At 42.2% G+C, this 14,739-nt stretch overlaps 1 protein-coding gene across 2 annotated transcripts in view; it reads left to right on the top strand.

Moving 5' to 3' along the window:
* Positions 1-14,739, top strand: part of SEMA4A (semaphorin 4A) — a 1,666,552-nt gene that overhangs the window by 1,590,683 nt on the left and 61,130 nt on the right. Inside the window, exon 15 of one of the 2 annotated variants that reach the window (XM_044079755.1) lies at positions 2,975-3,053. The exons of the other annotated variant lie outside the window; for it this stretch is intronic. Coding sequence (XP_043935690.1) covers positions 2,975-3,053 — 79 coding nt within the window. The remainder of the gene's footprint in view (positions 1-2,974; positions 3,054-14,739) is intronic. 2 annotated transcript variants of the gene reach the window in all.

Below are 14,739 nucleotides of genomic sequence, written 5' to 3'. Positions count from 1 at the left end.
AGCACTGTACGAGCACATCCACTCGTGCATGAATCATGCCATCCCAAATAGAACCAAGATGCTCTCCTCCAAAAAAAGGAAGCCAATCTGGTGGTTTCCTGTCATAAACAAATTGTACAACATAAGGAAGAAACCGTAGCAGAAAAGAGAAAAATCCCAGGATGCAAAAAACTCACTTAACAGTCTCAGTAAGAAGCTGAGATCCCTCATAAAATCCTCAAAAGCTATTTACGAAAATAAAAATTGCCAAAGATTCTAAAGACAACCACAAGGCATTCTATAGCTATGTCAAGAATCTAAATGGTAATGCTCAGATCTGCTCTGAGCTACAACAGAATGTCAGTAAATATACTGATCCCAAGGACATTGTCAATATCCTGGAAGATCGATTCAGTGCCAACTTCACCTCCCTTTTACCCCCTAAAGGGCTCATCTCAATACCGAAAGATTGACAAATTCCAGTAATCACGGCCACACAGGTAAAAACCGCACTCTCCAAAGCTAAGACTACAGCATCTATGGGAATAAACGACATCCCGGGCTGTGTACTACATGAACTACAAAATGAACTGGCACCTCACCTAAGTGTCATGTTTAATCATAGCCTCACCTCAGGCTTTGTGCCCACTGAGTGGCGCACAGCTACAGTTATCCCACTCCACAAGAGGGAATCCACCTTGGATCCTGGGAACTACCATCCCATCAGTCTGATGAGCCTGATCTGCAAGGCTATGGAATGTATTATCATGGAACTTATAAACAAAGACATTGGCAACCTTCAAACACTGGACCCCACACAGTTTGGGTTCGTGAAGGGGCGATCGTGTCTCCTGAACTGATTGACTTCTTCAAATCAGTCTCCAGAGCCGTGGATGAAGGTAAGGTGGTCCACACAGCCTATCTGGACATCACCAAGGCCTTCAACACCATCCCCCACTCAGGAATCATAGATAAACTTACTAAGCTGGGCATCAATCCCTACATCACTTGATGGGTTGCCAACTGGCTTACTGACAGAACCCACACTGTAAAAGTAGCCGACTCCAAATCCAGCTCCAGACAAGTGACAAGTGGAGTACCTCAGGGTTCAGTCCTGGAACCGCTCTTGTTTGGCATCTACTTCTCTGAAGTACAGGCCAACACTAAGGGACTCTGGCTAACAAAGTTCACAGATGACTGCAAACTGGGAGCCATTACTGAAGCCCCAAATAATGTGGATATTCTACAAAAGGACCTTACAGAAACAGATGATTGGTGCCAGAGCCACGGGCTCAAGCTCAATGACAAGAAGTGTATAGTTATCCCCTTTGGGAAAAAAACATGTACCCGTGAATTACCACATAGGTGGCAGTACACTAAACACTGAAAGTCTGATAAGAGACTTAGGAACACAGGTGGACAGTAGTCTCACCTTCGATAACCACATCACCACAACAGTCAGAAAATCCTTCTATGAGGCACACCTCATCACTAAGGGCTTTTCATCCAGAAAAAAGGAGGTCATTGTCCCACTGTACTCATCCCTCATTAGACCCATCATACAGTACAACGCCTCATTTAGTATGCATCTCACAAGACATCTGCAACAACTGGAAAGGCCTCAGAAACACCTCACTAAAAGAATCACAGGCCTAAAGAAGATGCCCTATGCTGACTGACTAAAAAAACTCCAGCTATACTCTGTCACTTATCGTCTACTTAGAGGCGATCTCTGCTTAACATACAAGGCCATGTCAAACTCAGAGCTGTTGGACATGCTACACTTACAGAAATCCCAATCCATCAGTGCCACACGCTACAGGAACCTAAACCTTGTCATCACAATGAACAAAACATGCTGGAGGGATAGGTTCCTGACCCAGAGACTCCCCATACTCTGGAATAGACTGCCCATACATGTCAAGCAGAGTGCCTCCTTGGCTCTCTTCAAAAGGAACCTTGATGACTGGATGGGAGATAGGAAATTTACCCCAGGGATCACATCAGTCACCCTGCTAGACAGGGGTCCAGGGAAGGAAATATTGTGGGAAGAAATAGCCAGAGAATTGTTATGGCTAGGCTTGTACAGGCCCTAGGGCCGATAACCTAGTACCAACCTATGAACCTATGAACCTTGTAAAAGAGCATGTAGACAGATGTGTTATTTTGTTTGTCCAGCCACTCAAATGCAAGGCCAACTTGATTCAGTATGTAAACTTTACATAACATTTACAGAAAATGCATACATTATCAACTATAAGAAATGTTTTAAATTGCCTAAAACAGTAAAGGTTTGGCAGGTTTACAATGATTTATTTCTTCTGATACAGCAGCTGTTGGGAACTACAATTTCCCCAGTGTGTGCAGATGCGAGCATACACAGGCATACACACACACACACACACACACACGCATACATGCATACACACACACACACACACACACACACACACACACACACACACACATACATACACACACAGTATCAGAATCTGCATGTGACCCTTTTTTTTTCATACATGCTGTTTTTTTTAATCCCACATGGATTTTAATTACCTTAAAGTTACACAGTATACAATTCACCTTCAGAGGAGACAGAAAGACTCTTTGGCAATACTTGTCCAAGTGTGAAAAATGTGTCCCTAGCATTTGTTTGACTAGTCTTTTTTGCAGTGTTTTAATAATGATTAGTTAAACTGTTTCCAGTAAATGATAACACTCACTCCAGCCAAATAAACAGTTTTATGTTTTCATTATGGCATTTAACTATCCTTGCCTATAGCTGATTAAGGAATATATTTGTATTTTCTTATTGGCTTTTTTCTGCAAGATATTTAAAATAACTATCTCATTAGTACTGTTAGTTATTATTTGATCAGACACTCTGAATGAAATGCATTTATTTATGGCTTAATTTAAAAATGGTAACAGTCCTTTAAAATGTGTGCTTCATGATGCATGACAATGTTAACTTTGTGGACCTAACTTTCTTTAGGCATGGCTGTCACAATGAAACCAAATCGACAGACCACAATACTTTTCTGTATGATGCTTGCTAGCATTCACTGCATCTGGTAAGTAAAGGTCTTAAGGGGTAACTTTATTATAATACATCCAATGCTTAACAGTTTTAACTGAGAGGCAATCCATTGTAAGTCTGCAAAATGTGGCTTGATGTGAGACGGCGCATATTGTCATATGGACATTGCATACAAAAGATGACAGCGTTATAGATTATTACACAAGTTTTGAAGGCTTATTATTTCATACCTAAAATGTATCCAGGCACAGGTGTTGTCATTTCTGAACATCCCACGTTAAGTTTTAAAGTGCAAGGAACTCTATCTGGGGTTCATCAAAGCAGAAATGTAGCACAGCGTGTTGTATTCTATTTATTCTGCAAATGCACATATACTGACTGCACACCACAAACTGCAGCAGCAATAAATAATTACTGCGGACTCACTGGTGGCTTAAGAGAAGTTTCTGCTATAAAGTCTAACCAGCTTTGCTGCTGTAGAATTGCACACGCAATGCAGGTACACCCCCCACACACACTCACACACTTCCCAAAGTACACTACATATTAATGTTTACATTTACGGTTCCCCATTCTCACACTTCTCACTGAGTAAATGTTAAATGACTGCTTATTTCTACGGTCATCTCCTCCATCCCCTCATGACTGCGAAGTACAGTGCTTACATTTAGGATAGACCTTTCATAATCTCTTACTCTGTTAAAATATAACCATGACTCATATTGTTGAAACTCTAACCACCACCTCCTTTTGTTCTTATATTACAAAATATAAATAAGTACTGTCCAGGGTCACATCTACCTTCTTTTCATTAAAGAATAAAACATAAATGTATGTAGTCTTAAGACTGTGCCATCACTACCCTCTGTACCTTATAATATTCTGTTTATTAATTTGCCAGCTGGGTAAACCCACTGCCCACAAAACTGGGTGATGTATGGGAACACAGCACCTAATTTAATTGCAACTAATTACTGTGCCATACAGATGTAGTAGGAAACAGGTGATTTGGGTGCAACAGTGACTCCTTATCACTGTTACTACTGTAGCACACCCTGATGCAGCACCCAAGACTACCTCCAAGACTGAGAGTAATACACCTTGCATGTATACAGCCATCAGTTTGCACTGCAGCTTATGGAATCTCATTAGCTGCATTCAGTGCACAGAGCATGTCTGTATCATCAATCATTTGTGATAGCAGACAGCCATGTCTGCAAGCAGATGAGTAGCCAGTAGCTAATGTCTTTTAACCATGGCACCTGCCATGCCCTCTGGAGTGTGACTGCAGATGGCACTGTCGGGGGCTGTGTCATGTTGCATACATACATACATCATAGCTGTCTGCTCTGCTTCTTATGTCCTCCTATAGTATAACATTTGTGATAAAAAGGACTTTGTATGATGTCTCACACCTTTATTTGTATTTAGACAGTTGAGTTGTTTGTTCATTTTCCCATTCCGGGGACACAGACATCATCTACTGTTGCACCTGTCAGTGCTCATTGTTTCTTTGGAGCAGGGCTTTACTCTACACTGCCTTCTTCCTGTATATGGTCAGTCCATGAAACTTGAGCAACATTCATAACTACTATCTGCAATACTAATTTCTTAGAGCAACTGTTTATTCATACATTTGGGGCTGTGAGATACTTTTCCAGTAGCCTGAAATCCAACATAAGTTAATTCCCTTCTTCTGTTCACTAAGCCCCTCATCCTGCAACAGAGTTCTGTTTGTGTTATATTACTTCCATGCCTTTAGCTTGAGTAATGGCTGAAAATTAAGTCAATTTGCAAATCAAACAAACAGAGAAACATATAATAAAGATAAATCGGGAGCTATTGTTTGTCAGTAAACAGCCTCATATTGTTAAGCTAACAGATAAAATTTAACTGAAACACTCTACAATACAAAAAAAAATCTGTAGTGAGGATGTCCAGGGGATGCCTAGCCAGTGCCTCTCCCAGGATGACTTCAGATCTAACCTACAAAATAGGTTCCACAAATATGGGAAGGTCTGGGATATAGACCCTGAATGGATATTCTTCATGGCTTCAGTACTTGAGGCAAGAAGGAGCTGTAGCCAAAAGGTAATGAACAGTGGTCATGGCAGTAACCATAAGATCTGCTGGTGAAGCCCAACAGTGAAAAAAGATGTCAGTTTAAAGAAAGAGGTCTTTTATGCAATGACAGCTGGGGGACTCCCTAGATTTGATTGATCTGTACTAACAGGCCATTAGGACAGCAGCTCTGAAAGCCAATAGTGAAGTCTAGGCTGTGGGAGGAGTTTGGTCATGGATAATTAGTTTTGCATAATGGCATGTCACTCATCAACTCAGGAGGGAAACTGGGATATAACTCAGTCTGTTCTCAGTAAAGGTGAAGAAATGTTTACCTCAACCAAGGGCATTGTTAACAGGTGGGAAATATACTTTGTGGAACTCCTGAATCTGGTGGACATGTTCTCTGTTCCACTGACAGAAGGATTGTCCTCTTCAGCTTTCCTGACAAAGCATATGCCTAGGATTCTGGAAAGGAGACATTGACTAATAACTGAATCTCTGATTAGTGGGGAGCAATGTAAGATCCATCTTGGCCATGAAACACTGGATCAGCTCTTTCTCTGTATAAAAATATCAGCAAGGGGTTCACCAGAACTGTATGCGTGAATTGTAAATTTGTAAAAAGCATAGGTCCATGAACCCTGAAATATGTTGAGGGAAGTATTACAACAGTAGGGGACCCCAGAGCCACTAATGTTTGCTACTCAGTAATCATATTTGAGGAGTAAGAGTAATGTCTACATTGGTGATGTTAAGTCAAAGTCGTAGGACTCCACCAAGGGTGTGTCTTATCTCCATTTCTGTTTATGACTTTCATGGACAGGATATTAACGTGCAAGATCTGGACAGTACCCAGTTTGCAGATTTGAAGACTGTAGCTTTGTTTTGTGCCACAGGTATGCTAAGGTATGGTGAACATGGTACCTGACTGATAATCCAGTTTACTGCAAGGGCTAGACATGCACATGTGTACAACATGGTGGATGCCACACAAAGAACCATAAAGGTAAGCAGCTAGAGTGTTATTATAACTGATTGTGGGAACTGGTGACACTTATGCAGTAACATGTGAGAGTAGGGTCCTATGGTATGTTGTTGAGAAATATATGGGAGGCCCATAACAGTTGTCCTAAATCATACGCTCACAGCACGTGTGAAAGACAGTCAGGACAGTATTGAAATAAGCAGTACTTGAAATGGGTTGTCCTCCATCACCTGCAGTGTAGATGTATAGCTACATATAGTACATGTGAGCTCTATTATACATGACTATATGTCAGTATACTCAGTTCCAAGAAGAGGGCTCGCATGTACATCACACCAGTGATACACCTCATACCCAAGTACTGTAAAGCACACTATAACTCCTTAATGCTGTGTCTTCAGAATGCTATTCTTCTCTGCTGTTAGTCATTTGCTACAAAATGCTGTATAGGTGCTACAGCTCCATTTTTCAGTGCACAGTTTGGCATTTATAGCATGGCAAACCATCCACTTAAGCTGCAAGTAAATAGCAGTTTGCATGGCATGCAGATGAGCCAAGAGTTCCATATATGCCTATGAATCTCTATATTCAGTGACGTGCATTGTCACCATAATGACCAGCATGTTGCTAATACACCATGAGCAAGGTGCATGCTGCATGCACATGTGTGCACGCCATGCTTTGCAGCTGCATTAGGCTGCACTGCTTGATACCCAGAAGTCAGATTTTCAAGCAACCATCTTGCTTAACAGGACATGCATAGTGATGGCTACTGATACTAATATCTCTTGGAGAGAGGGTGCCTGCTGTACTATGGACAGCAAGGTAATGCTCTATATGTTGCCTAGCTAGTTCAGGGAGTGAATGCTGTCACCCTCCCAGGGTCTATTTCATTAGAAGAATGCATGGTATGACATAGCTGAGCTGCTTAGTGAGCCTACTGGCATCACTAATACCAATGAGCAATGCAGATCCTGGCATGATGACCCATTGCAATACCACCCTGAATATTTCCAGCAATGGGAAACAAGAGATTAAGCAGAAAAGCTCAAAATTCTTTAGTATTTGTGGTTGCGGCTATTTTTCAGTGTAATTGTATTTTTTTCTGTCATTCAGAACAGTGTTCCTAATAAAGGCTGCATCCTCTGACAGATGCAGTGACCAACAAGGTGGAATAATGTACTTTGTCTGTTGCTTGTCTATCTACATATTGTGGGACACTGCATAGATGTCAAGTTATTACACTATGGATACCATTCAAGGCTTATGATATCATGCACATACACATAGGGTTGTAAACATACCTATGAAACTGTGAGCACATTTTAATGCTTTTCCTGACTTGCATGCACATTTGGTTAGTTGTGCAGCTTGAGGCACATTTCCATGCCTTGTCAAGCATGCATGTGCAAGTGGGAGTGTAGATTTGTAGTGAATTGTGTACCTCAGCTATACAGGTGTAAGATGGCTGTTTTGATACTTGTGACTTTTAGCAAGAGCAGAGGAAGGGCTAATCATGGTGGCTGTGCAGAGTGGGAGGCTAATCATGGTGGGTGCATAGAGTGGGAGGCTAATCATGGTGGCTGCATGGAGTGGGAGGCTAATCATGGTGGGTGCTCAAAGTGGGAGGCTAATCCTGGTGGGTGCGCAGAGTGGGAGGCTAATTATGATGGGTGTGCAGAGTGGGAGGCTAATCATGGTGGGTGTGCAGAGTGGGAGGCTAATCATGGTGGGTGCGCAGAGTGGGAGGCTAATCATGGTGGCTGCCACAGAAGACAGCTGACATGCAGCACAGTATGGTCAGTTTAGCACTTACCTACTACACTGAACTATAATTCTTATGCCATTTGCAAGCCACCATCACTAATGCTACCTCTCCAATTCTGTCTCCCTCCTGCAGGTCACAAAGCTAAGGAGACACAGGGAAGTCAGCTTCAGCCAGCCCTGCAAGCTTCTGCCCCTTTGGCTGGAACTGTGGTAGATGAGATGGGTGACAGTGCCTTGTTTGGGGGGGGGGGTTCCAATCCAGCTCAACACAGGCAAGTAGCCAGATTAACTGACTGACTTCTGTTGCCCAACCATCAGTGTGGCAGGAGGTGGTGGGTACTGGATGACAGTGTGATGGGGCACTGGGAAGCTGTTATCATGCCCCTCCTGAAGTCAATAGTAAATATGCTTGTCAAGTAGGCCCTTTCCATCAGGCACCAGAGCAGAGTGTGGTATCAATCACTAGCCACTCTGATCTATCTGAATCATCTTCTTGGTCAGACTGATATCCCTCTTGACTGGTTGACAGCATGCATCTATTACTCCCCCATTCCCATCGTATAGGTTCATATGTGTTTTCTAGGCTTATGACCAGAAGGACCTTTTTAAGCCTAGTCATGCATCCCAAATCTCTGACAAATTCTGATACCCTTGATAAGTGTAAGCATGGGCCTGGGAGATGAATCATTTACAGGTTACCTCTGTCCATTAGAGACATAGGTGCCAAACTAGGGATGAATTTCTGGTTTCCCATCCAATTGTCCAAGTTGCACTTGAATTGGGTTAGGGAGGAACTCTGCTTCACATGGCTAGGGAGCCTGCTCCATAGATGGTATAGTTTCTGGGATACATACATATCTCTCCAGTAGGTTCTATTCATATCACAGGCAAGGTTTAAGTCTTTAGAACAGGTAATTCTGGTGGTGTTTGTTTTGTGGATATGCAGGAGGTCCATCAGGGTGAGGTCTGACAATGCCCTGTATGCCAGGCATAGATCTCCCTTCAAAAGCCTGAAGGAGGCAGAATACAGAGATAGGGCCTTGAGGTGGTCTGCATAGGACATATTACTTACTCCCTGCATTTTTTTAGTGAGAAACCTCTGTGGACGTTCCAGTTGTTGGATATGCCTGGTTAGGTACATACCAAAGGGGGCACTGTACTCAATGATAGGTCTGATGAATGCCAAATACAGTTGAACAATGACTTCCTTGGACTTAGATGCCATACCTTTGTTTATAAGTTATGCAACATAGAATGATTTCCTCACCATAGTAGACACATGATGATCCAAGGCTAGATTACTATCTATGTGTGCCCCTAAGTCCCTGACTACTGGGTCAAGTCTAAAGGGGTGTGTTGCCAATATGATAGTTACCAGGGATGGATGACTTCCCAAAGGACACTATTATGCATTTCTTGGCATTTAGTTTTAGTCCATGGCTCTGACACCAGTTGTATGTCTGTGTCAGCCCCTCCTGGAGAACATTTGTGTCAGTGTGAGATTCAATGACAGCTCCTAATTTGCAATCATCTGCAAATTTAGTCAGCCAGAGACCACTGACATCCTCACCCCACTTTTCCTGCCTTCCCTCATAGAGTCCACCCACACCAGCTGCAACCTTCATCTCTCCAGCTTCAGTCTCTTTTTTTATAACTTAATCTCCTCTAAAAATACCCTATTCTTAATGTTTTCTTTCTTGAGCCTACTCGTTTGTTTCTTCCTCTAGCTGGAATTTTTCAACCATCCCACACGTTGTATGTAGCAAACCCTTATTATATACCCACTGTCACCTTCTGTCATCCCTAACATAGTCTCTTGTTTTTTCTTCCTTTCCGTCCCCCCTGCAAGCTGACCACTGCGTTTTACAAGAATCATCTTATGGGGCCCTTGAGGTGCACCCAAAGAGAAACAACAACCCTTCCCAAATGCATTTGCTCCAAGAACCTACCACCTGAGCAAATATTCAGAAGTACCCCCATGAAACCTACTCTACCCACTTTGCTCACATTTAATCCCCATGCCCGCAGCTACTACTTCTGTCAATTTCTTCACCAAACATGCCGTATATCCTTGTATCAGGACACCAGATTGACACATAATCAATCCTTCTTTTATGTTATACAGTTTTCCTCTAGATGATGCAAGGATAGAACTTCATTAACTGCAAGCAACAAAGCACAATGGCTATCAGTTAAATAATGAGCTAACCTCTTGCAATGGTCTTAGTAATTTCATTTTTTTACATTCTGTATCATTCTCTCCCTTGCAACCAAACTTACATCTCAGATGCTTTCTTACCACCCCACAATCTAGTGACACTCAGGCCCATTACTACAAATACACACAACAAACCTGCATTGCACTGAACACAGTTTTATTTCTCTGGTTCCAAAACTACGGGAATCCCTACTTCTGTACTTAATATAATTAAGGTCTTACAATTTCTGATGTCAAGTTTTAAAAAATCAAATAAAAAAAAACATAAAATTCAAGCTCAAAGCTCAATGCAAATATTTCCCTTCTGGTCATATTATTTAACTTTTGGGCCATATACTACCATTTCACATTATCTGCCATGCACAATATGCACATACCATTTATAAAAAGTATTTTTTAAACAGTCTTCCTATTCCTGTCACACTTTTCCTTTTTAACCCTTCCTACCTTAATTCCTTATTTTCCCTTTTCTGATATTTATTTAAATAATTGCTTCTAGCATCCTGTGTTTAATAATACTGTTTATGTCTGTGAATTTTGGTATATAGTATGATAAGTAAACTCCTGTATATAGACAACATTTTGAACTTTGAAATATTGTTCTACTTAATGTTATTACTGTGTTTATGTATCTACCTGACTGAGCCTGAAACTGGCCCATATGGACTAATGCATCACCACAGTTAATAAAGCGCAATAAATCAGCAAGCTCCTGCCTGGTGCCCTGCAGAGTTCTACAGCAGCAGAGAGACAAAAAGAGAGACTTTGGAGTGATTAAGTATCATTTTTCTGCATTTTCTTGCTACCTTTAGTGAATTCCGCCTAAAACACAGATTTTCTAGAGTTTCTGTGATTTAAAAAGCTTGTTTCAGCTACATATTGTACTTATTTTACTGCCTGCACTTTAACAAAGTCGTTTTTGTGTTTAAATTACCTGTTTAACTGTTGTAGGCTACACACTCAAGTGTGATAGCCATTTCTGTGCATTTAAAGTTTTTTTATTGTATCTGCTTTATTTTCTGAAAAAAAAAACAAAAAAAAATACTTATTTTCCCACCTCTCTAAGCTAGTATAGTCCAGTTTTCAGGTTAGTGCTGAATTCAGGGCTGTGTTACAAGTTTCTGTGTTTGCCCATACCTTACTTGGATAGAAGGAAGTTTATTTGTTCACTGTGAGAGAGGGAGCTTTGAGCAGCATATCTGTCCCTGGAGGAGTGGTTTCAGCCCAGACATTAGTAGTTTATTTGCCATTTTGGGCTAATTTCTCTCTCTTTCATTTCCCTGCTATAAAACCCGCATTTGCAAGGTTTTTGTGCTAGTATACAGCTCAGCAAGCTCCTTGCCTAGTGCCCTGTAGAGTTCTACAGCAGCAGAGAGACAAAAGAGAGACATTGGAGTGATTAAGTATAATTTTTCTGCATTTTCTTGCTGCCTTTAGCTAATTCCACCTAAAACGCAGATTTTCTAGAGTTTCTGTGATTTAAAAAGCTTGTTTCAGCTACATATTGTACTTATTTTACTGCCTGCACTTTAACAACCTCATTTTTGTGTTTAAATTACCTATTTAACTGTTGTAGGCTACACACTCATGTGATAGCCATTTCTGTGCATTTAAAATGTTTTTTGATGGTATCTGCTTTATTTTCTGAAAAAACAAAAAAAAAAACAAAAAAAAAAATACTTGCTTTCCCACCTTTCTAAGCTAATATAGTCCAGTTTTCAGGTTAGTGCTGAATTCAGGGCTGTGTTACAAGTTTTTGTGTTTGTCCATGCCTTACTTGGATAGAAGGAAGTTTCTCTGTTCACTGCGAGAGAGGGAGCTTTGAGCAGCCTATCTGTCCCTGGAGGAGTGGTTTCATCCTAGAAATTAGTAGTTTATTGGCCATTTTGGGCTAATTTCTACCTTTTTCATTTCCCTGCTATAAAACCCACATTTGAAAGGTTTTGTGCTAGTATACATAAAAATCTGCAGAAGCAACAGAGACCTCCAAAGCAGACATCCAAGCAACCTCCACCCCCCAACACAAACAATGAAACACATACTTCACAAAACCAGTGTGCCACACAATCACAGCCCTTAAGGCAAAATAACATACCCAACACACTAGTAATAGGTGACTCTATAGTCAGGCATACTGACATCCCACCCATTAGGCTGAACAAGGAGAAGGCTACTGTTAGCTGCCTGTCGGGTGCCAGGATCCACCACATAACACAAACACTCAGGTCACTCCAGAACAAGTACAAATATGACTCTGTCATTGTCCATGTTGGTGTGAATGACCTGAGCCATACCTCCCTGGACTACATGAAAAAAGACATGGAGGATCTCTCTGATCACGTAGCCCAGGCCGGTATGACCCTGACCCTGAGTAGCATCCTGCCCTCACCAAGAATGATACCACGGTATAGAGAAAAAATTATCAATTTGAACAATTGGCTAAGCTTCTGGTGTCATTCAAAGGGGATCCAGTGTCTGTCAGCCTGGGATGACATGCTCAACAAGCCACACTGCTTTGCTAGAGAAGGCTTGCACCTGTCACCCTTAGGCTTTCGAATACTGGCCAAGGCTCTTGCCATCCCCATAGTGCCTTTTTTAGGCAAGGCTCAAAAGACAAACCCACCGCCATAAATAGCACAAGTAACAAAAAACTGAGGGTAATGCTACTCAATGCCAGAAGTCTAAACCTCAAAATGCACGCATTCGCGGCACTCCTCAGTATGGAGAAAATCGATATATGTGCAGTAACAGAAACCTGGTTTAAGGCTCCAGAGAGCACCCCAGCACTACCAGGCTACAACTCATACCATACATTTCGGCCACAAAACCCAGACCAAAACACAAAAGGTGGGGGAGTATCCATATTCATCAAGGATACCCACACCTCCAGGTTAGTGGCACAGCACGATGTTTCAGAGATCCTCCACGTGCAACTAACAATGGGCAAAACTGCTATTCAAATTATAGCTTGCTACAGATCACCCACCATGTCCCAGTACTCCCACTCCACATTCCTAGAAACACTGGGAAACATAAAGGTCCTACCAAACACCCTGATATTGGGTGATTTCAATTACCCAAACATTAAGTGGGAGAACTACTCAAGTACAAACTCCCTTGCCCAATATTTCCTAGAATTTATAAACTCAAATGCCCTGGATAAACTGGTCAATACCCCCACCAGAGGTGACAACATATTGGACCTGGTCATCACCAACATGGGCGACCGGTGTTCCACACTGGAGGTCAACCCCTCGCTTGTTAGATCCGACCATAAACTAATCACTCTGGATATCCACATTCCACCACCACCCCCGGTCAAAGAAACCACTGTGAAAAACTTTTCAAAAGCCAACTTAATGTTACTTAAGACCAAGGTGGGATGTTTCAAAGCCCCCATGCTGAAGGATAACGCTGTCCAAGCTGCAAATTCCTTTACTAACGCACTCTACGGGCACCTACAAGAATGCATGGATTGTGCTATCCCAAACAAAACCAAGACTCATTCTTTCAAGAAAAGGAAACCAGTCTGGTGGACCCCTGCCATAAACAAGCAATACAATAGAAGGAGGAAACTAGTACAGAAAACAGTAAAATCCCAAGAAGGGAAGACATCCCTGATCAGTATCAGCAAGAAACTACATTCCCTCATAAAATCATCCAAGGCTAGCTTCGAAAGAAAAATTGCCATGGACTCCAAAGATAACCACAAGGCATTCTTTAGCTATGTCAAGAATCTAAGTGGCAATTCTCAGAACTGCTCGGAGTTAGTGTAGAATGGCACAAAATACACTGAACCGACTGATATAGCCAACATCCTGGCAGACAGTTTCAGTGCAAACTTCTCATCCCCAAAAGGGCCCATAACTATACCAGAAGAATGTAGTGCCCCTGAAATCACAGACACTCAGGTTAAAACAGCCCACTCCAAAGCCAAAAACATAGCATCAATGGGACCGGAAGGTGTCCCAGGCTGTGTCCTACACAAGCTCAAAGATGAACTAACCCCTCACCTAAACACACTGTTTAAACTCAGCCTCTCCACAGGCTATGTGCCCACAGAGTGGCGCACAGCAACGGTAATTCCACTCCACAAAGTTGGAGCCATAACGGACCCTGGGAACTATTGCCCTATAAGCCTGACTAGTTTGGTCTGCAAAGCTATGGAGCGCATCATCATGGATCTCAGTAAAAAGGCATTGGAAACCTCCAAACACTGGGCCATACCCAGTTCGGCTTTGTTAAGGGCAGATCATGCCTCCTAAACCTGGTGGACTTCTTTGAGACAGTTACCAAGGCTATAGATGAGGGAAAGGTGGTCTGCACAGCCTACCTAGACCTTGCAAAGGCCTTCGACACCATTCCCCACTTAGGTATTATAGACAAGCTCACCTGCCTGAACATAAACCCCTACGTCACGAGATGGGTTGCCAACTGGCTCACGGACAGAACCCACATGGTAAGAGTTGCAGGAGCTAGGTCTGACTCTAAACCGGTTACAAGTGGCATTCTCCAGGGCTCAGTCCTAGGACCCCTCCTGTTCGGCATATACTTCTCAGAGGTACAGGCAAGCACAGGAGGACTATAGCTGACCAAGTTCACAGATGACTGCAAACTAGAGGCTATAATTTTCTCTCCAGCTGACACAGACATCCTCCAAAAGGGTCTCAATGAGACAGATACCTG

Source organism: Protopterus annectens, chromosome 8.part0 (assembly GCF_019279795.1).
Source record: "Protopterus annectens isolate FY-2018-M chromosome 8.part0, PAN1.0, whole genome shotgun sequence".
Classification (NCBI taxonomy): Eukaryota; Metazoa; Chordata; order Ceratodontiformes; family Protopteridae; genus Protopterus; species Protopterus annectens.
Note: the sequence above shows the minus strand (reverse complement) of the source record. Positions and strands in the feature narration are given on the sequence as shown.